The sequence below is a fragment of the Plectropomus leopardus genome, chromosome 16 (assembly GCF_026936395.1).
Source record: "Plectropomus leopardus strain MGB_pleo_1.0 chromosome 16, ASM2693639v1, whole genome shotgun sequence".
Classification (NCBI taxonomy): Eukaryota; Metazoa; Chordata; class Actinopteri; order Perciformes; family Serranidae; genus Plectropomus; species Plectropomus leopardus.
In genome coordinates, this window is record NC_142191.1 from 24,726,386 (window position 1) to 24,753,397 (window position 27,012).

The 27,012-nt window shown below is 39.4% G+C and overlaps 1 protein-coding gene across 5 annotated transcripts in view; it reads left to right on the forward strand.

Moving 5' to 3' along the window:
* Positions 1-27,012, forward strand: part of galnt14 (UDP-N-acetyl-alpha-D-galactosamine:polypeptide N-acetylgalactosaminyltransferase 14 (GalNAc-T14)) — a 198,873-nt gene that overhangs the window by 120,669 nt on the left and 51,192 nt on the right. For all 5 annotated transcript variants that reach the window (XM_088089131.1, XM_088089130.1, XM_088089128.1 and 2 more), the window contains 2 exons: positions 12,257-12,324; positions 18,441-18,506. In XM_088089131.1, the coding sequence (XP_087945257.1) occupies positions 12,257-12,324; positions 18,441-18,506 (134 nt within the window). The remainder of the gene's footprint in view (positions 1-12,256; positions 12,325-18,440; positions 18,507-27,012) is intronic.

The window sequence follows — 27,012 nt, forward strand, 5'->3', positions numbered from 1 at the left end:
CTCTAACATGTCATTTATTATGTAAAAATATGGAAAAGTAAAACAGTGAGAGCCGCTTGTCATTTTGCTTCTTTGCATCGAAGTTGTTTTTTGTTGGTTTCCTAACGCATGAGGACTTGTTAGACCATGCAAGCTCAGACTCCTTCTTTCATTCCTTTAACCCCCTTCTTGAAAAGCTTGGTGTTATATTTTCTCATATATAAAATCCTGTTGATATCCATGGCTTTTATAATATTTTAAATTAGGTGTGTTTTCCAACCATAAATGTGGGATTTGCTTTATGCATTTTTACCAGAGCCCTGCAAACTGATGGCAAGTGTGTTTTTGTACAGAGTATCCATGACAACGCACAGAGCCGACGAGAGGCTGTGTCGCAAACTGCAGTATGAACCCCAGCTGAGATACTCATTCTAAACTGGTTACATACGTGTCCAAATAATACTACAAATACTGGCAAATCTCACGTCTTATTCAGAAAATGCTTACGTTGGAAAAAGCCTCATTTAGAATATATAAATGGAATATGCTGTTTTTATGACTCTCATGAAATTCAGAATATTATCATATTTGCAATAATCAAGGAATATTCATGTGCATGTAACCCTGGCCCTGATAAACCTTTATTAAATCTTGCTAAAATTAAAAATTAATGTAAAGAGTAATAGTTGGCCTTGCTTGCTAATTTATGCGATTTGCCAACAGTTTTTCATGCATGTCATTTATTATGACAATATTGTGAAGGACAGGATTTTTGGCTGCGGTGGATTTTTGTGTTGCAGTTCTGGGAAAATTAAGCAGCAGGACTAAAGGTAAGGTTTGCCTTAGAACATAGAACATATAGAACATACTTGCATATCCACACTTTTGCTCTGCTTTTGAAAATATAAAATTTGGAAATTCTAGAAGTATATTGATCGTACAGACTGCTTTTCATGGCGTCTGGAGCAGGCGGGTGCAGCCAAAATAATTACCAGTGTGTGTGGGAGTGCCGGTCAGAGCGAGCTTGATGTCGCTGAAAGCGAGGCAAGAAGTGTGGTGTGCAGAGCTGCCTCTATGCCTGTACGTCAGAGTCTGCAAAACAGCTCTGCCCCCAAGTGCCTCATAACCGACCAAATCTGGACATCCACAACCAAATTAGTTTGAAAGGAAATGCGGCAGTGTCTTAACATTTTAAACTAGTTTTACTTAAATAGCATTATTATGATAATATGAACATCCACAGGTTTACTTCCTCTTGAGGCAGAGATATTTGGCAGTGAAACATTGTCCAACTTTCTGGGTCAGTGTGTGGACTGAACGGCTGGCTATTTGTGTAAAATATGATCTAAAAAAATCTACCAAGAAGTCTAGTAATTTGAGCCTAGAAAAAAATGTTTCAAAATGGAAGATGCGCAGGAACCCATCTGAAACTAGCAGACTAGTTCATAAAAAACGTCACTCAGCAACGCCTAAAGGCTAATTGTTTTTAGCTGCAGTGATTGACAACACTCAAAGGTGGGTTGAAAGACCTGCTTTCAAAGAAATGGAGCAAAATGTCATTCATTGTACAAATACTAATAATGGCTAGATAGTCTCTGTTATCTTGACATTTTATACTTTTCAAGTTGCCATTTTCTGGTGTACTTTAGACGGAAGGAGCAGCAGGTTTACAGACAGTGTCCACTTTTAGAGCCGTGCTTTTCCTGGTGTCTTCACAGGCAGACTGAAGTACTTTGGTGAAGTTGCTGGAAAAAAAAGTTAATAGTACTACAAAAGATCACTTGACATTTACAGTTTTTTTCATGAGTCAGTGAATCACACAAAGGCATCAGCCAACAGAAAATGGTTATGTAATGAGTTAAGATACAATAAGTGTGGAGCAACTGGTTTGTTTTAAAGTTTAAATGGACAAAAAGCTGAACATGCAACTTTTTCTTTGTAGAGAGGTGTTTGGTTGATATGGAAACAAAGTTTTTAAAAAAGGTGCCTTCTAAGAATCTGCATGTATTTTAGACAGTGATTCTTCTTATTTTGTACCTCTCAAAGTCCCTTTTTCCTTGCTGACTCCACAGAGAGGTCGACTGGACTTAGGAGTGTTAGTGCCTCCCTTACGGATATTTAATGGACCATCATGTGGTTTTGCCGGTTTTGGCCCATTAACTACAGATTGTGTGTAATTTACATTACTGCTGAGCCAAAGCAAACCATCAATTTTTAGATTGATTTTGCACCTATTGTTTCAGTTTATTTCAGTAAAACTTGTAGAGACGTGAAATGATTTAAGATATGTAATCCATTACAGTGAACACTGCACCTTTATCGTTTGTCACAGTTACATTATTGTCTCTTGGCGCTGTATTTGTGAGCAAGAAGATTTTAAAACTGTTTTGGGGTATTTAAAAATGGGGACTGGCCATTTTTCCAATGGCCCAAAATTCTAAAGCCCCTTTAGTCCAAATAAATGTACTATTGGACTGAAAACCCATTTCTCTGACAGCTGATGATCCCAGAAACCACAGCACATTGCTTTTGAAGTAAGATGACCCAACAGCTAGGGAAACATGTTTGCATTGTGTTTTTTTGTAAACCACAGATACATTACATTTGTACATCATCTTATTGTTGATAGTTTGACATTAAATGTTTTTTTAACAGTATTATAGTCAATGTGTGGTTAGCTTTAAACACAAAAAACACTGGTTATGGTTAGTTAAAGATTAAGTCTTGTCTTTAACATCTGTGTTTGTTGGCACAAAAGCTACTTGAAAAGCAGGGATGGGGTCAGAAAAAACAACCCCATTTGGTGGCTCAATGCCACTGAGAAATGCTGTGGAGTGTTGTTTAAAACACCTGCTATCTGTGTATCTCAAAACCCGCTAGAAAACACTGCAAAAGGTCAATGAAGAACACTTTTCGTTTTGGTGGCTCAAATTCTGGAAAGTGAAATTAGGTGCAGGCAGCAAAAACAGTTGCTCTAAAGTTCTGCATGGGCTTAAAACTTTGATGTGAAAATGACCTTATATCAATGTTTTTGCTTTTATAGTGTATATAGTGTTGTGTGTAGTGAGATTTAATGTTAAGTAGTAATATTCATAGATAAACCTTAAGGTCCTGTGAGGCAGTGTAATATATTCCAGTGTAGTTCCTGTAGCTCACACTCACAGACATTGTATGCTGTAGTTTTCCACAAGCACAAAAATGCTACAAAAAAATAAAGTTAGAAATAAAAAAGGATATAAAGGAATTAAGGAAGAAAATAAGGGTTGGTGCAAGCTTGAGAAAGTTATTATATAGTACAAATGTTACTGTTCTCATAGATGTTACTGCTATGCCCTTCAAGATCAGTGGATGTTGGTCACTCCCAAATTTGAATGTTAGAAACTATAATAATGTGAAGTACTGAGCTGAGAAAAAGCCTCCATCATCAATCTTTATGGGTGAATTCTTCTGAAAAATATCAATCTGCTTATTCTCCAATCGTTATTGGATCATAGCTGAAAAGTTTACAAAAGATGTTCAGTGTTATGAAACTTCTTCTAAGAGGCTTCGAAACATATTTAGTCAAAGACAGCAAAAAAAATTGAAATCTGATTTTAACCGTCAGTTTTCAAGCAGAGAAAAAAAAATGAATAGCCAGATAATAGCCAGATAAGTTTTCTTTTTACTATCTGCAATCATGCTTTGCTCCGGGGACTCTGAAAACACTGAAAGCGTATTGCCTACAATTACATTATAAAAGAGTATAATTTTAGAGTTTTTGTGCCCTTAGGGGCTTGGCGATATGCAGGGCGAAACTAATAAGTTTGATTTCTAAGACAATGATGGGCACTTTGAAAGCTTTTCATCTCGTGATCAAAGAGCTGCTTTCTGAGGGGGAACCGGGCCTTGTCGATATTTAATCAAGCTTGGATCCGAAAATTGATCTCATCTTCTCCGTCTCCGCTGGGCGAGAGATAAGCAGGCGAAGAGGGAGAGAAAAGAGATCTGGAGCTTTTGACGACATGTTTGGTTTGGTTTTAATGGGTTTAGTTTGTTTTGGCGCTGCATATTTGTGTGTGTGTGTGTGTGTGTGTGTGTGTGTGTGTAACACATCTTCCTCAGCTGCAGAGGTTCCATAATTATGGAGGAGCCACAAGAGCATCATGGGGGAAAAAAAGAGAAAGAGGGAGAGCTCTCGATCAGCACCAGCTCAGCACTTTCTGATTCAGTGGTCCTAAAACCGCACAGTAAAGAATCCGGATCGCTTCCTCTTCAACTGATCACTCAGGATTTATTAGGGGGAGGTCGTTAGGTAGATTTACAGCTTTTGCTTTCTCCGGCAAGTTTTACTGATTTCTTGGGGATTTAGTGCTTCTCTATTGTACCCTTCCCCCTTTTCACTTCTATCTCTATCTTTAATCATTTCTTGCACACAATTGGAGCAAACATATTGTATAACTGAAACATTTATTTACACCAAGTCTTTACAGATTTTGGCCTCTACACTCAAGATTAGTGTCAAGATTTGTGTCACCAATTAAAAATCTGAACAAATGTCTCCCCTTCTGTTCTTGAATTATGACTTTGAGTAATGGCCACAAGTCTTTTGTAGAGTATTATGATGTCACCTTTTATGTGAAATCCTGTCTTAATTAACGTATAAAATCTTGAGTTATAGCCAAAGTATGTTTCGTGAGGTCACAGTGACCTTGACCTTTGACTTTCAATGACCAAATTCTAATCAGATAATTCTTAAGTCCAAGTGGACCTTTGTGCCAAATTTGAAGAAACTCCCTGAGGGCCTTTTTGAGAAACTGAATTCACAAGAATGAGATGGATGCAAGGTAATTGTGACCTTGACCTATGACTACCAAAGCTAATCAGTGCGTTGTTAATCCAAGTAACTACTTGTTCCAAATTTGACAAAAAAAAATCCTTGCGGTGTTCTTGAGATATCGCTCTCATAAGAGGGAGACAGACTACGTCACTGTGACCTTGATTGATGTATGACCTCCAAAATCTTAATCAGTTCATCATTGAATCTAAGTGGACATTTTTGCTAAAACTGAAAAAAAAAAGTTAAGACTTTCTTGATATTGTGTTTATGAGAATAGGGCGGACACAAGCTCGCAGCAACCTCAACCTTTGACCACCAAGATCTAATAAGTTCATTATTGAGTCCAAGTGGATGTTTTGCCAAATTTGACAAAATTCCTTCAAGGCATTCTTGAGCTATCACATTCACACGGATGGGATGAAGAGACGGACAGACAGATGGACAGTCAACCCAAAGAACGTAATGCCTCTATCCTCGGCTATTGCAGAGGCATAAAAACATATATAGTCCCCTTAGCATTCACCAAATACATATATATATTTGGCATATGACAAAACTTGACAGTGTTTACAGGATGCTAATGTGTAGCATCACAGATCATCAGTGATGAGATTTCGTAACCCATCTAGATACCATCAGTGCATGTTTGAGGCATCAGATTATCACCAATGAGCTCCCACATACAGCATCCTCTAAATAAACATCATCAGAGAGCAATTAGTGAATATAGATACAGATCATTGTTAATTAGCAGTGACAAGACTGTATTTAACATGGACAAACTAACCGTTTGACGCCAGACTGGGGCTGATAAATGTAGATGTACAGGACTGTAGATCAGTAGTGATGAGACAGTATTTACTGGCTGCAGATCTATAGCATAATGCATCACTGGTGGTTAGACAGAAGAGAACGTATTGAGTGGCTGAATCAGGATTTCTTTCCTAGAACGGTTTCTGCAGATTTGCTGGGAGAGACTTTCTGTCAGACCAAGAAAGATTTAACAAGCAGTGAAAATCTGTTTTGTAAGGCATAATGTTCATTGCTACACATTTTTAAAATGTCCTGACTTTTAATAATAATCTTGTCTTTAGTACCATTTAGGAATAAATAGGGGTTTTTTTCCAAAAAGTGGACATTTAATTTTTGCAGTAAAATTCTTCCATTACTGTCAGAGGTCTTGATATTTAATTTGGGTGCCGAAAGATGGTGGGATGCGGAGAAATGGAAAGAGTGGTGGATGCAGAGGTGATGAGAAAAGAGTGATGAATTACTCTAGCAAGGTGGAGGATGGAAGAACTGGCTGTCAGCTAACCAATCAGGCAGAGAGAGAGAGCAAGAGAGGAAAAAAGAGGGAGAGAACCGAGCTGAGGTGCAAAATAGAGAAATATGGAAAGGGAGAAAGCTTTAGAGAGGAAAAAAAGAAAGAAAATTGTGCCTCAAGCAAATATTGCATGAACAGTGGAAACTAATTTGACTCCTCACCTGTAGAGAACGGCGTTAGTGGAAAACAATTCTGCAGCTGATTTACAATCGAAGTCGAACAAAATAACAAATATGCATGAAGGAGAGTCTCGATGTGTTTTTACAGAAATCAACAGAGCAGAAGATATCTTGCTCACAACACTTGAAAGCATCACTTCTCAGGTGTAAATAAATCCATAAATCCAGGGCAGCAGAGTGGCAAGACAATCTGAAACCTGTAATAGAGACTTTGTAGTTGTGTCACATGCTCAGCAGACCTACTGCCTTAGTGGAGGACCCACGGAGCATTGTTGATACCCAATCAAAAGTGAAAAAAATGGTTTAACAACTGGAGCTACTTATCTGAGTTGTTGTTTTGAGATAAATCAGGTCAGTCAGCCTGAGAACTGTTAACTGTTAACTGTTATTTGCTACAGTAGTTAGCGAGGTACTAAAGCAAATAAGCTGTTAACATACAATACAAACTAATAGCTACATCTAGATGCGTTTTCTAGCAAGCATATCTTCACAACATCCCAGTGACACTGTCGAAAGTGGGATCATTACGTTTCTAAATCATTGTCTAGTTAAGATTTAAGATCAACATCCCAAGAATGAGAGGGGCTAAATCAAACTCCCACACTTACAATTTCTAACAAGCCATAATCTTTCCTTTTATTTTTCATCATTTCTTTTTACAAATTTGTAAATGGAATTCATTTTCAGGGATTTGGTTATATAGCAAAGTACTTGACAAATTAGATTTTTACGATGCTCAATGAACAGTCAACGGATCCTCAAAATCTAACATTTTATCCTAAAGGAAACATGAATTCTGCACCAAATATTATGTCGATCCATCAAGTATATGTCTTGAGATATTTCCTTAGACCGTAATAATTGGTGAAGCCACTGTGACGTCACCCAGTGGTTTGCGTATTGCCTTTTTTGGACCCAGAGTTGACCAAATTTGGACGAGAGGGTGGAGGTGACCATAATGCTTGCTGCTATCTTGGTCAGTGAGTTGCATGTACTTCTAACTAACTGTGATAATACTAATGCTGATTTGTGCTAATTTTTTCTAGTGAAAAACGAAACATACTTAAAAAAAAAAATGAATATCCAAATCCATAGTGAGTCTTTTGGTAGAACAAAATGCTGAACAAGATTTTTTTAAGTGACCAAAACGTTACAATGGACTTTCATGAAATGAAAACCACTGAACTAGTGACAGTTATTACAGCAAGTGACATCATGCCTATACTCTTTGAAATCTTTGGATATGACATGGTTACACAACCTGACCAATGTTGCCATGGTGGCGACTTGTCAACAGATGGCACCCACCTGTCATGCAGAGTGGCCAAACCCTTAATGATGCATAACTTTAAGTCTTAATAAAATATAAATAAGTGAGTTATACAAAAATTAATTCCACTTACAGTTCTCATGAACATTGAAATTTCCCTATAAGAACATTTTTTTACAGGCTGTAAACTTGTATTTCTGCTGTAAAGCCGGCCATTTTATCATTGGGTTGTGCTTGGATTAAATTTCAAGTGGCCATTCAAGGAACTGCAGCTTTTGGCACTTTTGCATTGGCTCCATTTTTTATTTTGACCTTGTGGCTTTGCAGGAAAAGTGAAGAGACCGCCAAAGTCATTAGGCTTCATCATTTAGGAACTATGGATATCTGTATGAAATTTCATGGCAACCCATGCAGAAGTTGTTGAGTTGTTCAGTTTGGACCAAAATGGTGCAACTAATTGAGCAACATTGCCATCCCTAGAGCCAAGCAGCCACTGTGGTTAAATTTATTTTAAAAGTTGTAACATCTTCACATGAAACAATACAAGCATGTGTAACAGACGTGGCTAAGGCACATATGGAGGCTGACACGGGGACTGGTTTCCAGAATTTAATTTGGTCCTCATCAATGCGAAGCAGCATTGTCTGGTCTATTAACGATATATACATATGCAATAAAATTACATATAAATATGTCATCATTGTAACAAACAAATTGCTTATTAAATTATTTGCGAAGCCAGGCCAAATATGACTGAAAACCATGAATTTTCTAATTAATTATTTTAACAAATCACCCAAAAACATTTAAGAGTATATTCATGAAACAAACAGTGACACCTCGTGGACAAGGTAAAAATGCACAGATGAAGGGGGGGACTAAACAGAAACAACGGAAATTACAACATAAATCAAACAAAAACATACCTGCAGAAGACACAAAACACACAATTTGCCCTCTGTTGGTCTGTCTGCACCTCAGCTCCTAAACAACACATTTTTAACAATGAATAAGGTGGAAAATCTCCTGCTCTACATTAGGATGTGACTTCTGGCGGTACACAGTGTTGCAACGGTTACTATAACGGCAATAACGGTTACACGAAAACATCGTGCAAACTGCTAATAAAACTGTTCTGAACAGTACAAATCAGCTGTATATCATTATATTAACAACTGTTAACACCACACACCAAGGGTTACGGATTATATAGCTCATTTTCACATGTAAATAGCAAAATAATGTCGGAGCATTTTCTCACACAACTTACCCTCATCAATGCGAAGCAGCATTGTGAGGGCAGAGAGGAGGAGCTACGGAAGCTCAGGAGGTACAAGAGCCATGAAGGGCAAAAAGGGCCAGTTTCTACAGGAAAATTACAATAACAACAAATAAAAACAACTAATTGAGATAAAATTCACAAACACCCAATAAAATGTTCAAATAAAAATAATTACAAATTGTCAAATATGGATTAAAAATATATATTGAGAATAAAGTGCATATTTAACTTCGTTACACATGGGCCACCAAGAAAAAAACAGATAAAGAAAATAGTAGAATCGATCGTCTTTTCATGTAAGCTCACATCCCACAGTATACAACTCTCTTACTGCTGACACTTCTGGCTTACTTTCTAATGAAGTTACAGTCACTCTTAAAAAGTCACACAGAAAATGTTCCTGACTTTTACATTGGCCTACAGTTTGAACTCGTCTGAGTGTCTGCAAATTATAAAATTGGCTACTTCAGTCTGCACGTGTTTCACATTTAGCAAGCCTTATGTTATAGTTAGCGAGCTAATCGACTTTCCATCCATCTGTCCTTTCTCTGAAATGCTTACCCTGTTTGGGCTTGTGTAGGGGCTGGATCCTGTCCCAGCAAGCACTTGGCAAGAAGCTGGGGCACAATGGACAGTTTGCAAGCACTAGCCAACTGATAAGACACAAAATTGATCAAACATATCATTGAACAAAAAGTAATTCTCCATGACTGTTAAATTCTGTAGAGGTGGTGCAGTTGTCCATTTGATGATGCAGCCACATTTCCTCTCTGCGACCAAAGAGCTGAGGGCAACATGGCCAAAACCAGGTTGTGACATAACCTCTGTTGTTACTGCTCTGGTCTTCGAGGAACTATTTTGGTATCACCTTTAACCACTTCTTTCCAAATTCCCCTACTCTGAGGTAAGTGCTGAGCATGGATGGCTCCCGAGGGAATTGAACCCCTCACCCTGGCAGTCACACAGCAGCACCCATTTAGCATCAGCGCTACGGCTGCCAGAGAGTGGGGTTCAATACCCACTGGGGCCTGCACACACACACGCAGCTCTAAAAATGCATGCTCTTAAGGCGCTCTGGATGAAAGCACTCTCCAAATGGCAGCTGTAGGTAATGAAAATTTTTCAAAAAATCCCCCTTAAATTGATATACGGCTGTTGGAAATGAGCGGCGCAGATACAGAGCTGCTATTCTGTGGCAGCTGACTGCGGTATTGTCAGCGGTGATAATATTTTCTGTGAGCTGTAGATAGCTTCTCCCTCAGCACGCCTGAGGGGAGGTTAAGCCTCATAGCTAGTGGCCTGTGAACCAGAGAATGGGAGCTCCTGTATGTGCGTGTGTGTGTGAGAGAGAGAGAGACAGAGAGACAGACAGAGAGAAGTAGGAAGGTGATGAAAGGTGGAAGAGGAGGTTGAGAGAAAGAAAAAGAATAAAGAGATTGTGTCCATCTGTCCATGTCTGTCTACCATACTGCAGATCGACAGACGGACAGACTGGCAGATAGATAGATAGATACATAGACAGATGGATAGATAGACTGGGTGGAGGATTTAATGTGATCAAATAAGAATAATACACTGTTATCTTTCTACTTGATCACCTCATCTCTTCATCTTTATCCCTTCCTCTATCTTAATTCCACCCTTCTTTCTTATTTGCTTGCCCTACACCATTCCTCCTCCTCTCCTGCTTCCCTCCATCCATCAGTCCAATTCATCCACCTTTCCTGATCAGCAACACACACACACACACACACACACACACACACACACACAGAGAGAGAGAGAGAGAGAGAGAGAGAGAGAGAGAGAGAGAGAGAGAGAGAGAGAGAGAGAGAGAGGGTTATTTGTCTCCCTTACTTGCCTGCCATCTCTCTCTCTTTCTCTCTTCCTCTCTCTCGCTCCTCCTTCATTATTCCTCACTCTTTCATCTCACTCCACCTTCCTCTCCTCCCCTCCCTGCATCCATCACTCCTCCTGATGGGGTCCAGTGCCTCAGAGACTCATAGTTTTGCTCCACATCTCCTCCTCCTGCATTTTCAGCTTCAACTCCTTGCATCCCTCTGTTGCTCCCTCCTTCGTTTTCACCTAAACCAAATTCCATCCATTGTTCTGCATGTACCTTTCCTTCCCTTGATCTGTCTCTATTAACCAAAGGTGTGTACCCCCCCTTCCTTTTCTCCTTAGCTCCTTTGTTTTCATCCATCTTTGCTGCATATTGAAACTTTGTACATTGATGCTTTGCATCTTTGTTCATGTTCTTTTTAATTTAGTTGTATTAGTTTATTTTACAGTGACACTGAATTTATCAACAGAAAGCAGAAAAAAGAACAGTCCCTGGCCATGTTTAGAAGGCACTAAAACAAAACAAAACATGGCACACCTTACAGAATTCATAAATATGCAAAAAATAGTACACACATCAATAAATAATGCTACAGTATAACATATGGTAGTTTCTTCCCCTTCTCTCCCTCCTTTTCTTTCTTCCCTTCAACTTTCCTCCATCCTTCGTGTTTGCCTGTTTTTCCTGTCTTTGTCTGCTTCTTACACTTTCATTTTTCTTTTTCTTTCTGTTTCTCTCTTTCCTTCCTTCTTTCCTTCCTTTCTTTTTTAACATAATCTCTTCTTTGATCCCTGTTTTTCTCGTCCATCCTTTCCTCTCTTTTTAATGGCATCCAGCTATCTTTGGCATCCTACTTTCTTCTTTCCTTTTTTGCTTCTGCCTTCCTTTTCTTGTTCTCTCCCCACCTCTCTTACTTCCTGCACCCCCCCTTTAATTTCTCTGCATCCATTTATCCTTCTTCCCTCCTTCCTTCTAATCCCTTTTCATTAGTTTTTATCTCTCCTTTCCTTACTTCCCCTTGCCCCCGTCTTTCCTTTCTTTTCATTTTTTCTACTCCATCATCCTTTTTCTTGTCCCTTTCCTTCCTATTTACCTCCTTTTTCCTCTATCTTCCTTCGCTCCTTTCTCCTTTCCTCCCTCCTCTGTCTCTCCTCTTCAGCCTTATCCCGAGGGGATGATGAACACAGAGGTTATTGAATAGCAGAAATAATGAAATAAAATAGAGCAGAACACCCAGGACAAAACACGTTTTCTTATTTTCCTCCAGTAAAAGTTATGAATTTTTTATGTTTCAATCTTCCTCTTTAATGAAATAGTTTCTTAGAGGCGACACGTCATACATTTTCATAACAGGAATTTGGGCTGACATTTTCAATATGTTGTTTCATATGGCGTGCACTGCGTACATAATGAGTTCACGAGTACCTGTGTGTGTGTTTGTGTGTGTGTGTGTGTAGGCTGGCATTTACTTGTCAGCTTTCAGTGTATTGCACATGCCTTTTTTACGACTGTATGCACGTGTTCATGCATATGTGAGACAATTTTTTTCTTTTGTCTCTCTAGTGTTTTGAACAGAACTCCAGTTCATCTCATCCACGAGATCATTCTGGTGGATGACTTCAGCGACGACGGTGAGCTGCAGCTGGACACACACATTACACACTCACACACATATACAAACACACACATTCCAGGTCTCTTCCAGGTCAGAGATAACAGAGATGAGACCTTCATAACAGGTCAGAGGGAGGAATGTGTCCACAGCAGCTGGGTCCACAGTTACAGTACAATGAAGATGAAAAGAGACCTCCGTTCTGGGTCAAAGAGACAGACGAGCTGTGTATGAACAGTGTCTCGCCCAAAGCTGTGTCTTGTTCGTCTCCAGAGAGATACAAAGTCAAGGTGAAATGATCCAAACAGACCAAAGAGAAAAGTTAAGATTGAAAACTTAAGATTACTTTTAGATTAGATATTGTTCGTTTCTGTTATTGCATTGCAAATCTTATTAAAAGATAAAAACCATGGGCTGTATATAATGTGTACATAACAACACTCCAAAACTAAGGCCAAAACATCTAGATCTCCCCTGGGGGCTGGCTGCATTATAGATCTTAAACCCTGCCCCCTCCATGTTAAGGGATGGGACATGAGCTACACAATAAAATATAAACAAAAAAAAACAAGTACACATCAGATAAATCTTTTTTTAAAGGTGGTTTCTGTCATTAAATGTAGTTCTTATTACACTAAAGCCCACACTTATTCTGAACTCATCAAATACCACAGCTTGGTCAGTGATTTTTGTGTCAGAAGCCAACGCCAAAAGCCATGGTGGCCATATTATCTGCTAATGGGCATCATCAGTTTAAAACGCAGCTGGATGGCACCTTTCGCGGCAGTGTGACAGGCCGCCAGATGGCATCAGTTTGAAATTATGCTTGTAATGCTGTAATACCTTATAAGGAGCTGGAAAGTCCTTATGGGGTGGTTCTGCCCTTTCTTAACCTAACCATGTGCTTGTTCTGCACAAGGAAACATAAATACAAAGTGTTTCACCAATGTAAGTTTATATTAAAAAAGACTGTATGCATCTAACAAGCAGAACACACACACTCTAGTTAACCTTAATTCAGTCCCATATTCACCCTCATACTGCCCCAAGTAATCACTAGAGAAACAAATGTGGATTATTCCATCGCTGAAAATCGTCCCAAACAACTGTGAGTAACATTTGCTAAGAACTGCAACATTGTCCATCTGTGTTAGAAAGTTACTGAACCCGAAACTATATAAGCATATATACTTGTGGATATATGAAGATTTGTGTCTTCAGTAGGAACCAATGGGCTTTGCGGCTGAGTACCACAGACAAGACAGGCAAAGTCACAAAGGTACCAAGACTAAAACATCACGAGTGGAAAAACTAGAGCTGAAGTAATGTGCATGTGCCTCGAAGCTGAATTTGAAAACAGTTCTTGAGTAAATGTACTGAGTTACTTTCTATCACTGATAAACAGGGACAGTCGATTAAAGTTTTTTTTCTATATCAACAGTTCAAAGCCTCAAACATTTTTACAAGAGGGGCAATTACAGGAATTGTCCTGATCTGCTGTCATTTCCAATTTTCTTTCTACTCTTGCTAGAAAATAAGTTCTTCTCCATATCTGCTGAGCTGACCTTGATACGATCAAAAACAATATGTCTGCACTTTGCTTTTTATGGCCAGGGAGTGCAGCGCTGATAAGAAAAACATGCATCAGAAAGGTCAGTGACAGTGTGTACAAGTACAGTGAAACAGCAGTTTCAGGAGAAGTGGAACCAAATCCCAGATAACAAGATTTGATTTGTCTCTGGAACTTTATCTGAGTTCAGTGACACAAAGTTTATTCATCCATGTTCGAGGGTGATCTAGTATTGCTGGTGTATTCATCCTCTTCAAAGTAACTTAAAGTTACAGTTTAAATGTTTTAAAAGGAAACTACAGAGAAAGCAACAAAAACTTCAGTGCCAATTATTTCGGTAAAGAAAACTCAACTGTGCAGAACATGTGCTGTGATACTGGTGGCTCAGTACTACCCGCTGACTATTCTCCGTAGCCTTTCCAATAGCCTATTATCAAAGACACCTGCTGAGTCGACCTGACAGCCAATCAGGACAGATGGTGTCGTACGCACATGTACAGAAGTGAAAATCCAAGTGATGAAGGCAAAATAGTCCCAGATTTAGACTATGAAGAAATGATCAAAACAGATGAGGGGAGCAGCGGAGAGATGCAATCAGCAGTGGAGACTGATATATATGCAAGTAAACAACCAAAGATAGAATATGTGCAAATGAGCGACAGCATGACAAACAGTGTTAATGATACTGTATGTACACTTTAAACATGGTACCCTACAACTGAGTGCAAAGTCTGAGCAACAAAAACTGTTCAAGAACTTCATTTCCTCCCACGCAGCAGTGTGTCATTTGATAACATTTATATCCTGCCTTTGGCTACAATCCTAATTTCTTACAGTGATTTATTTTGGGATATTTGACCTAGTATGAATTTTTTTCCCCCTCTAATATCCTGCTGCTGTAGAATGTTTTTGTCTCAACCAGAAAAACTCTTGATCATGATTATGAATATTGCAAAAATGTATGTACATTTTCCTTACAAGTGGTTGCTAATGGGGATGTTAGTTTCAGTTAATTCTGCCCTTTTTGTCTGGTGCTCCGTTGTTTAAGTGAGCTTTAGCACTGCATTTCGAAGTGCAATCTATTTAGCATTGGTGATTTTAATATTTTGTGATGTAAATGTCACTTTTTTATTTTCCATTGGCTTTGTGGAGACATGCCAACCAACCAACCTACGGTCCCCACTGGTCCCATACTGCACACCACTGGGGTTTGGTGGGAGCCAACATTAGGTAGCTAGCAGCATTGGTGATACGGCTGGTAATGTCGTCCTGGTCCCAAAAACACAGTGCTGTGCAAACATTGTGCCCAGATCTAGCCCCAGCTTCCCCAAGGAGTAAGTCGTTTTATTTGCAAACAGTGCTAATAGAGCTAAACAATGGATAAAATGGTTTTACAGCTCAAAAGTGAGCTGCTTACTCTCTGGGTAATGTGGGATGATATCCAGAGTTTCCACAGCAACACTGTTGCGTCAGGACGGTGTTACAAATGGTAATCACCGAATGACCAGTACTGCTAGCATCTCCTGTCAGACTAGCAGGTAGACACAGTAAACTGAAGAGAAGCAAAATTAACCTGCAGACGCACACGCATAACTGGTTCAGAATATTGTCTCTGGTTAACTGATTGACAGTTAACTGTTGACGTCCCTCGTTCCTAACCTTCAGTTATTTGATATATCCTCACAGTCTGGTCAGATGAGTTCAGGTACCACTTTATTGACAAAGCCTGTCATGGCCTAAATGTGTTCAAACTGATCTTTTAATAGGTTTTTAACACTATTAATTATATGGAAGTTGATATTAGCCTAATAGTCAAGATTCAGGTCTCTGTTTAGTAGCTGAGCTCCTCAACAATCATCCAGATTACATCCAGTAACTGCAGAAGCACTCCTGGTGTACATGTGGCCTACGTCTGGCTGAGAGTTGCTGTTCTAGTCATCACAGTGAGTCACTTTTTGTCGATGGAACCGCTTAGTTTTTCAGGCTAGCACGCACACTTTTTTTGTAGTCACATCTAATACTTGATTCGGACATGGACACATCACTTGAAGCCCGACAAGATGGTTTTTGAGTGATCTTGTGATCCCCCGATTCTTGCGTGATCTCATGATATTGCCAGAAGCTGTTGTGCAAGGTATTCTGGTAACTAAACTGCTGCCAGTAATCAGAAATGTATCTTTTCAAGCTCCAGTCTTCTCTTCCTGTTTTAGCATTTAGTTGTTGCTTCCCTAACGTGTGCTAATGTTTAATAAATACTGTGCATCTTCTGTGTTGTTGAGCTTGAGCAGGGCCAAAAAAAAGTAGTTTTGAACCCAAGTTAAAAAAAAATACTATTTTTTAGAATCAAGCCTCATAATGGGTGAAAATATTTCTTTTTGGGTCAAACTACTTTCTTGCTGTTTTTCACAAAGATCTCACACGTTCCCACTTGAAAGGAGATGGTCAGTGGAGAGGAGAGCGACCAGGCGTCTCCTCTGGGTCAAAGGGCTCTGATGGAGGTTTTCAGTCATTCAGGGCCACTAAACTTTGACACTTTTTGACTGAGGGTTTTTTTTCTTTGGTATTTGTTCTTTTCATATAACAATAGAAGAGAGAGCAACAGCAGTAAAGAGTTGTAACTACTTCCTCACTAATTCTCTTCCTGTGGTCTCAGTGCTAACTAAAAATGAATAGAATTGAATAAGGCACTTAGTAAAAGTCATAATTCAGAATTAATTAGTAATTTAATACAGCACTATGATTGCACCTGTTAATATATTAAGGCATATAATACAGCTTAGGAAAACTTAATAAATTGATCACATCACCATATAAGATAAGCCCAATGACAACATGAGGATGTAACAATGTTGTTTTCTAGTATATAATAGATAATACTACTGATTGTTTCAGGACAGAACCAGATAAATATGAAATTAAGAAATTGGTCAATTAGAAAATTAATTGCTTAATCCTTAAACTCTTTAATGATTTGCTGCTTTTTTTCTGTTGTAGATCATAAAAAAATATGGTAAACTAAGTATATTTGGATTTTGGGCTGTTTTATGGACAAAACATTCGACTTAAAAATGCCACAAACACAACATCATGATGGGTTATTTTCACTGTAACAATTGAAGCTGCGGTTAGTAACTGAAATATAATGAAAATGACTTTTCATTATATTTGCTGAAACTGTCACCACATTTTGAAAGAAGTACATGAGACAGATAGTTTGTGGGAAAAAAATCATTTCCATCCTCTTCAAACTGCCTCTAATGGCATCTGCTGCAGTCTAATGCAGTTTACCAAAAACAACCAATCAGAGCGGAGGAGTCTCTAATGCAGCTGTCAGTGATATCAATCCCTGCTCGTGAAGTGCGGTCAAATTGTCAAACTAGGCAGAAATGATCAAATATGAACGAAGATTCTGTTACTGCATTGCCTATTTCTCACCTCAAATGTTTTCAGAAGGATCTTTTAGTGTACTGTTTAATTGTAAAATGAGAATGTTTTATACCGCCATGTTGGAAAAAGCAAACCTTCTCATTTTACAGCCAAACAGGGAACTAAAATAGGTTGCTGAAAACATTTGAAGTGAGTGACAAAGCAGTAACAGAATCTTGATTCATTAGCGCTGCCTAGTTGGCAGTTCACGAGCAGTGATTGACATGACTGTTGCAGCTGCAGTAGACGGTCCTCGGCTCTGATTGGTTGTTTTTGTTCACGTGTGGTAAGGCCATTAGAAATGTTGCAAAACAGTGTAGGTAACAGAGTGGGTAGAAGAATATAAGCTTCTTTTTTTTTTTTTACAGATTATCTGTCTCATTTAGTGCTTTGTGAATATAGTGACAGTTTCAGCAACTATGACAATTTTTTTGTTTTTTTAATTAAAGTCAACAACTACAGCTTTAATTGTGTAATTCAGAAAGCAATCGGCAGAATAATCAATAATGAAAATAACTGTTATCTACAGCCCTACTCTTGGAAATAAACGTGTGTTTATTTTGACTTCTCAGTTGTTGCAGTTTTAGGAATTCTCTACTTTTCTCATTTTTACCTCACTATTGTTGAAGGTAGCCCTTTCTCAGAGATAATAGAATTGTATTAAATCTAATTTAATACAAAATATTGCCCTGTGCTAGGGCAATATTTTCAAAAGCCATTGTTGTTTCAAAAACATGTATTAAATATTCAGTCCACTTTTGACTCATAACCCAGCTGTTGTATTTTTTCCCCTATTTCTTTTTCTTCTTTTCATTATGACACTTTTCCACCAGAGCATTATTTTAAACATGTATTACAGCAGACAGTTATATTTAAGATAATATATTAATTCAACTTTAAAATTCAGCGGGGAGCACACAGTCGCCTGAACAGCAACTAAACAAATGTCTGGGTTGTCAAACTGAAAGCTTTGAATTGCCATCCTGCTGCTGCTGAGCTTTTCAACAAGCTGCTAATTTCCCCCCAGAGTCAAGAAATTATCAGAATATATTACACAGCACACAATATTCTTTTCAATTCTATTATATTATTATCATTAATCCGTTTATTTGAATTTATTGTGTGTGTGTTTGTTTCAGAAAGTGACTGTCAGCTTCTCACCAAACTGCCCAAAGTCAAATGTTTTCGCAACAACAAGAGAGAAGGTAGGAGGTGTGTGTGTGTGCATGTGTATTTTGTTTACATATGTGTGTGTGATAATTCATAATAGCATTTTTAATAAGTTTGTATTTGCCTATTTAATTATCAGCACTGCTTTGGTATTTGTGTGTGTCTCTGCATATCAGCTGTGTACTGTGTGTATGCATGTGTGTGTGTACACAATGAATGAATTGGCCTTTGCATCCCTTCATTAAACATTTCCATGTGTATGCACACACTCAGACAGACAGACAGACAGTGAGTGATGTGAAATTGATTCATTCATCTTTGGCTACATATGGAGCTGCAGAACCGAAATGACCTGAAGTGAATTGAAGTGACAGGAGCTGCTACTGAAATAGAGGCAGAGAGACGCCGACTATCATAAAAGAAATGTTACTGAAGAGAAAATGTCTTCCATCAGCTGAAATCCAAATATACCGTGGATTCAAAAGCAAAAGACCACAACCTAAGATTTGACTTCTTACTTTAAAATGCTAGAAAAGCTGCGTAAAAGCAGCAAAATGCATAAATGACAACCAGTGAGGGAGTGAATGCCTCAATCACACTAAATATGGATGTTGCTCCTCATTTTTAGTTTTTAACACAGTCGTACATCATGGCTATGCTCATCATTTTTCTATGTAATCCATTTGGAGCAGCCTGCATGCTCTTAAATATAGAATACAAATGAATGCAATACGAGAATTAACATGACAGCCTGACAATGTGATGGGGTCACAAACATTTTGGGAACTAAATGCATGGTTAGGAGCCAGAAAAGGTTCCTGTTACTTCACTGCGAATGTTTCTGAGAGCTTAAAGTGGTGTTTGACGCTCAGGACTCACAGAAAGTTTCACTATTATTTGAAACAGTCAGGTGGAGGACTTAAGATGTCCATTAAAATTTTACCACGCAATGTTTCTGTTTTTTTGATGGACATATTTTGTGCAATGGTGTAAAGTGAAACTTGCGCAGTGCACTGGGGTCCAGAAGCTGTCAGGGGCATATAAATGTAGACAGTTTTTTTTTTGTTTTTTTGCTGCATGGAGAAATCACATTGTGTGGGTTTCAGTCCATGGCAAGCTGTTAGATTAGCATTAAATAATTTGGTGCTTCAGCTGATTGAAGGCTGGTTTGGAAGATGAGAGAGATGCCCTTCAGTTCATCAACAGAGGTGGCTGTTTTGACACGAGCATATCAGCGGTGTATTTTGGCCTTACTTTGCCAGGAGGAGAGCAGGCAGTAGCCCAGAGACCACAATTGTAGCATAATTCAGCCAGGGCGTGGTTATGTTTAGGCAATAAAAGCACATGGCAGCCAATGCTGGGACATCATCAAACGCACATGTTGGCATGAATAGTTAGGATTAGAGGAAAGAGGCACATGGTGTAGTGCAAAAAAACCTGCATCGCATTCTGTTCAACTGTGCTGTTCAACCTGACGCCTTACTGCCGTGTATCATGCAGATGCAACCGGTTCTGTCCAGCCAGGTTATCAACCGGCTGTCCAGTGGCCTATCACACAAATGTGAAACGTAGCTGTTGGCATCGGGATCTTATCTGTAAGCAGGTTTATCGAACAACTTTGGAATGAGAATTGGCTGCATGTACCCAGTATTTAACTGTAGGTATAAACAACTCTGGATTTATATTATATGATATTTAAAACAGCAACACAAGGTCGAAATCAGTTGTTTATATAAATAAATGAGTGGTATTTTTAATCTGATTACTTACGGCATTTTTTTTTTTTTTTTTCATTGTTGGAGGTTCTTTGCCCCACATCATCCATTGGAATCATTAAACCTAAAACTTGTTGGGTATTTCCCTTAAAACTACAGTGCTGTGAAAAAGTATTTGCCCCCTCCCTGATTTCTTGCTTTTTTGCATGTGTCACACTCAACTGTTTCAGATCATCAAACAAATTTAAATATTAAACAAAGATAACCGAAGTAAACATAAAATGCAGTTTTTCTGTGAAGATTTTATTTGTTAAGAGAAAAATACTATCCAAACCTACATGATCCTGTGTGAAAAAGTAATTCCCCTCCTTGTCAAATAATGAGGTAATTGTGATTAATCATATTATTGTGGAAAACTGAGTTTAATTTCATAGCCACACCCAGGCCTGATTGCTGCCAGACCTTTCAAATCAAGAGATCAGTTAAATAGAACCTGTCTGACAGGGTGAAGTAGGCTATATTGAACCCTAGACATCATGCCGCGATCCAATCAGAAGAAAAAAATTGACATGTCTCAGTCTGGAAAAGGTTACAAAGCCATTTCTAAATCTTTGGGACTCCAGCGAACCACGGTGAGAGCCATTATCCACAAATGGAGAAAGCATGGTACAGTGGTGAACCTTCCCACGAGTGGCTGGCCTACAAACAGTACCCCAAGAGCACAGTGGCGACTGATCCAAGAGGTCACAAAGGAACCCAGAACAACATCTAAACAACTGCAGGCCTCACTTGCCTCAGTCAAGGTCAGTGTTCATGACTCAACCATAGAAAGAGACGAGGCAAAAATGGCATGCATGGCAGAGTTCCAAGGCGAAAGCCACTGCTGACAAAAAAGAACATAAAGTCTTGTCTCACTTTTGCCAAAAAACATTGTGATGATCCCCAAAGCTTTTGGGAAAATATTCTGTGAACTGATGAAACAAAAGTTGAACTTTTTGGAAGGAGTGCATCCCGTTACATCTTGCATAAAATGAACACAGCATTTGATAAAAAGAATATCACGCCAACAGTGAAACATGGTGGTGGTTGTGTCATGGTTTGGGGCTGCTTTGCTGCTTCAGGACCTGGACTACTTGCTGTGATTGAAGGAACCATGAACTCTGCTCTCTACCAACAAACCCTGAAGGAGAATGTCCGGCCATCAGTTCGTGACCTCAAGCTGAAGCGCACTTGGGTTCTGCAGCAGGACAATGATCCAAAGCAAACCAGCAGGTCCACTTCTGAATGGCTTAAAAAAACAAAATGAGGGTTTAGGAGTGGCCTAGTCAAAGTCCAAACCTGAACCCTATTGAGATGCTGTGGCATGACCTTAAAAAGGCGGTTCATGCTCGGAAACCCTCCAATGTGGCTGATTTAAAACAATTCTGCAAAGAAGAGTGGGCCAAAATTCCTCCACAGCGATGTGAAAGACTCATTGCCAGTTATTGCAAATGCTTGACTGCAGTTGTTGCTGCTAAGGGTGGTTCAACCAGTTATTAGGTGTAAGGGGCAATTACTTTTTCACATGGGCCATGTAGGTTCAGATGGCTTTTTTTCCCTTAATAAATAAAATCGGCACTTAAAACTGCATTTTGTGTTTATTTGTGAGTTATCTTATAAACTTATCTTTAAGTTTGCTTGATCTGAAATGGCTGAGTGACAAAGATGCAAAAAAAGTAAGAATTCGGTAAGGGGACAAATACTTTTTCACAGCACTGTATATAAATAGGATGACAAGCAACGACTGAAGCTGATGGAGAACTAAATAATAATAATATTAAATGATGCAGTGATAAGCAAAATGCAGACAAGAGCATGCAGACCATGAAGACACTATCAAGAAGAAAACAAAAAAAAAACAAGACCCATAAAGTCCCTCTGCAGATTTAGTGTTAAGATAAAAACAAATCTGTTTCACCTCTGCCCGAAGCAGCACCTGGTTGTAGTCTCAACTTCTGACTGCATGACTCTTTTTCCGATCATGTTTGCCATGGATATAAAGAACATGAAAAACTGTCTGATACAATATATGCCTCTTTAAAAGCTTTCTCTCTGAATGCTATACCTGAAACATAACCATCACCCTGTTCCAAACTTTCTGACAGCTCTGTAATTACCGGAGCCTAACTCATTCAATCAAGTGAACATAAGTACCACACCAGCAGTAATTCATATCCTATAGAAACACAGACCTTTAAAGTAATTTCAGCTAATACCTTTGGTTTTCAGAGTTCAAAGTTGCCATTGTGAACAGGGTCCAAAGTATGAGTGAACAAACCTACACTTAAACCTTCACAGTAATCGTTACATTTAAGCGTCATCTTTTCTGGATGGTTCAGATTACCATCTGACTCTGACTAACCTCCACACTGTGCTTCTGCAAAATGACAGGCAAAGACATTTTCAGACTTTTCATTGCTGTTATTTTGGTGACACCTGAGTTCAAATAGCACTGTTCTCACTGGGGCAAACTAAAGTGGAGGACACTCAGAAACCACTTTTAACATGCTTGTTGTTGGCTTGGTGAGAGCAGTGCCATCTGAACTCAGATTACTGCACAGAAACACCTCAAAATAAGAGTCTCACTTCACCATTATTTCTCTTGTTTTTGCAAGTACTTTTCTCTCTTCCCCTCCACGTCTCACACTTTTTTCTCTCTTTTATTTTCCCCTTTTTTCTGTTTCTTGTATTTTATAGTTGTTCCCTTCGTCTCTCACTCACCTCGCCGCCTGCCTCTCTCTCTCTTTAACAACAGGAACACTTGTCCTACATGCTGTCACTGAAGGATTTCATTATAGCACAGTCATGCTGATCACACACTGGCAAACACACACGCACACACACACAGGCAGGGTTCATCAGTTCAGCTAGTTAATAGTTTATTGCTTCAGGCCTTGTGACTTGATTGTCTTTTTAATGCCCATAAAAACCCACCAGGCTGATACTATATGTCTTCTCTGACACACACACAAGCACACAATAACTACTTACTTATTGTACTTGTGAGGACCGTCTGAGGCAAAATGCTTTCCCTAACATTAGCCTAAGTATGATCTAGTTTTAGAAAAGTGAAGTTAATGCAGAAGTGCCATAAACCTGCATTCTTTCTAATAGCTAGCAGAGGGGGGGGGGGCTCCACTGGTTGCCAAAAGTAGTCCAATTGTACAGAAGTCTACGAGAGAATGATCTTACTTCTCACTTGATTTATTACCTCGGTAAACATCTACGTAATGAGTTTATGGTCTCAAGTCTTGTAAGTCTTGTTTAATAGATCATAATGTTCATTTTGTAAATTATGGTCCCATTCAGAGTAACATAGAGGATAAGGCAGCTTATGCTTTACGGCGCTGCTACCTTGTGCTTGCCTAGTCACTTCTACAATGGCAGCCTCAGGTTTTCAGTTAGTTCCACCCTTCGCTCCTCCACAGCTCCATCCTCTCACTTAACACGGTCATATCTGGCTCCAAAAAATTAAGATGGTCAGGCTTTATATCAGGAGTCCAAAAACCAGTGGGTAATTCCGCTAAGGGCTGCCCTTTGAAAGTCAGAGACTTGAATCATCAGTCAGAGACCCCCAGTTGATTGAGACTGCTTCAAGTCAAGCAGTCTTTTTTTCTGTGCAGTGTACTTCTGGGGACACTTTGGTCCCCAGATTTTGCTGAGGAGTAAGTACTCTTGACTTTGACGCTACTCTTTGCAGGCAGCAGCACAGAGGGAGAGAGAGACTGCACCATAAGGTGGTGAATTTACAGATCACAGCAGGTTAATACGACACAGTCTCTGACAGTCTTTTGTTGATGTCTAGTATCAGCAAAACAAATAATGTTGCGCATTTGCGATCCATCCGTTAGCTTGTTATCCACATGACATGAATGCCGCTGTCACACGTAACCTCCCTTGCCGCCCGTTCAGACTTTGGATGGAAAACAAAATGGCTTGTCAAATATTCGTATTGCACTGCCAAATCTGATTTTACCAGCATAACTCGGGTACTGCCTAGCTACATCCACTTCATCTATGTTTCAGACAAACCTGACTAGAGATTTTTTATAGTCCATACTTATTTGCCACAAAAAGCCAATGTACCATCTGTACAAATGATGTCTTACAAATGCACTGTGTATGTGTGTTTGTGTGGCATGAGCGTATTTGTGTTTGTATGACAACTCTGGAAACTTTAGGACTTTCTCTTTTGTCCCCCACCAGACCCTGTCATGTTGCTATTTGTCCCTGTAAATGCATTTAGTGGAGTCCTTAAGCTCTGGGATGGATATGTTTTTTGTTTTTCTTTTTTCAAAAGAAGATATAAGCTGCCCTCGCTTTACCTCCCAAGAGCAGTCGTTTGTTCGCTGTTCATCCACATATTCAGTATGTTCCAAACAATCGTTGCTTTGCCAATAAATAGCTAAAAGCGCCATTTTGGCAGATCTTTAAAGCTATGAGGAAGCTGTTGAGAAACCCAGATATATGACGTATGAGTATGTCTTTGTGTTAAGATTTGTTGGAGCATACTAACCATAAAGGATTGACGGTTTGTCGTTGTGTGTCTGGGTCATTCTTATTTACTACCAGCAACAACACAACAGCACAACCGGCTACATTGACAAGTGAGTGTTAACGAGTAGCTTATGGACTTTGCCACAAAGCACCTTGACTGAACATCATCAGTGTCTGAGCTCCATTTTAACATCACATTTTGCCACCCCATTGTATCCCCATGTGCACCACAATGCGCAGAAGGCTAGCATAGTGTCATTTAACTTCTCTAAATAACACAGAACCACAGCTAGAAATAAAAACGTGATTGTTAGATGCTTCAATGCGTCATTGGAGCGCTGAAAATAGCTGAAGCTGCCTCAAGTATCGGACGTCGGCTTGTAGCTTCAAGTCCCTGACTTTCACTGAAAATGTCTTGAGCCTGTTGCTGTGTTGCTTGTAGTGTGAACGCAAGAATCCATTATAACCGCCGTTCCCCATGAAGGACCAAAACCTTTCAGTGCTTCAGTCAGTGAGTATTAAAAGATTTTTGGTGGACCGTTCCTTTAATCTAAAACCCAAGACTTAATGGGATTACTGTGATTCAAACTAAGTATTTGATTAATTGCTGAACACCTTTCCAGCACTGGTAGTGAAATTTTGTATTATTTTCCTCAATGAATAATCCAAAATACACACCCACCTCATGTAGGGTAGGTCTAAAACTCAAATTTTCACTTTACAAACACACAATAAAACAGTAACACACAGACAGGTGTGATGGGTAGATACAGTTAAGAGTTATTAGTGTGTATTAACACACTCCCCTGTACAAAGTCAGCCTGTCCTGCACTGTATACGGTGTGTGTGTGTGTGTATCTGAAATAATGTCCAGTGTGTGTGTGTGCTTATGTATGTATGTGCATGCTTGCATGTGAGTCCTGTGTGTGTGCGTGTTTGTGTGTGTATGTGTGTGTGTGTCCATCCATCCAGAAAATAAAGCCTTATTGAGGATGAAATGGGATTTTTAATTGGCTGAGCCTCGGCCTAACAGCGCAGCGTGAAACTTCACGGCCCCTCGTACAATGTCACCGACACACACACTCACGACAGACCCAGCGCACAGTCACGGTTACACACGAACAAGCAGTATTGCACGCCAAGCCTTGTGCACATGTGTACACACTTATTCAAAGGAGCACACACACACAGAGAGTACATCTCCATGTCAGGGAGTATTGATTAGACCATTTAGTCCAAATAGAGGAGAACACTGGCCCCCATCAGGGAGACCTCCCTAACAGGCTCATTTAAACACACACACAAACACACACACACACTGTCTATCTCTGTCCTCCTACAACACACGCTCTCTTCCTGACACTCACCTTCACTCCCTTTCTCTTCCTCTCTCTCACACACACGCAGAAACCTTTCCTCTAACACACACACATGCAGAGTGTGATGGGCCTGTTAAAAGGTTGTGTCCATGTCTGACAGGGCCTCTAAGAGCCCTGCATCGATTTTCCCTTTTGCTGACTGACTGAGAGAGAGAGCTAGCGAGAGTGAGAGTGAGTGAGAGAGAGAGAGATAGGGGGTGTCAATAGGAAGAGCAAGGCACTAACAATAGCAAGGTTAAGGGTTCCATGCCCTTCCAATGTCTAAAAGTATTCTGTGTATGTCTGCAAGTGTGGGAGGAGGATGGTGGATGTGTGTGTAACTGATAGTCACAGCTCGAGAGCGTGAAAGTTGAATATATACTGTCTTATCCGATCTGCCGCCCTGAAAAGAATCAATTTCAGCAGGCAAAGAGGAGCATTTCAATTCAGCGGAGAGCAGCTCTGACCGCTCTGAGGCTGGATGTTGGATATCAGCTGTAATCACAGTGCATGTCTACTGTGTGGAGACTGCATGGTTTGCTGTTAAAGTATGTATGAATTTATGCATTCATACCGTGTATCAGAGATGATGAGTCACTGAGACAGTTAACAAGAATCAAGACCACTTGTCAGAAGTGGGCTTCAAATCTGAAACTCTAGTTAGCTGCCACAAAACCTGCTCCATGCAGTGGTTTAGAGTAACTAAATACATTTACTCAAGTACTGTTCCCAAGTACAATTCTGAGGTGCTCTACTTAAGCATATTGATTTTATTTTCATTTCTTCTTGTATTCCACTATCTTAAAGGGAAATATCGTGCTTTTCACTCAATCGTATTTATTTAACATTTCAAATTCAGTCACCTTACCACATGGAAATGCTGTGTACATAAAAATGCAATGCAGTAATTATTATCAAGTGATATAATATAA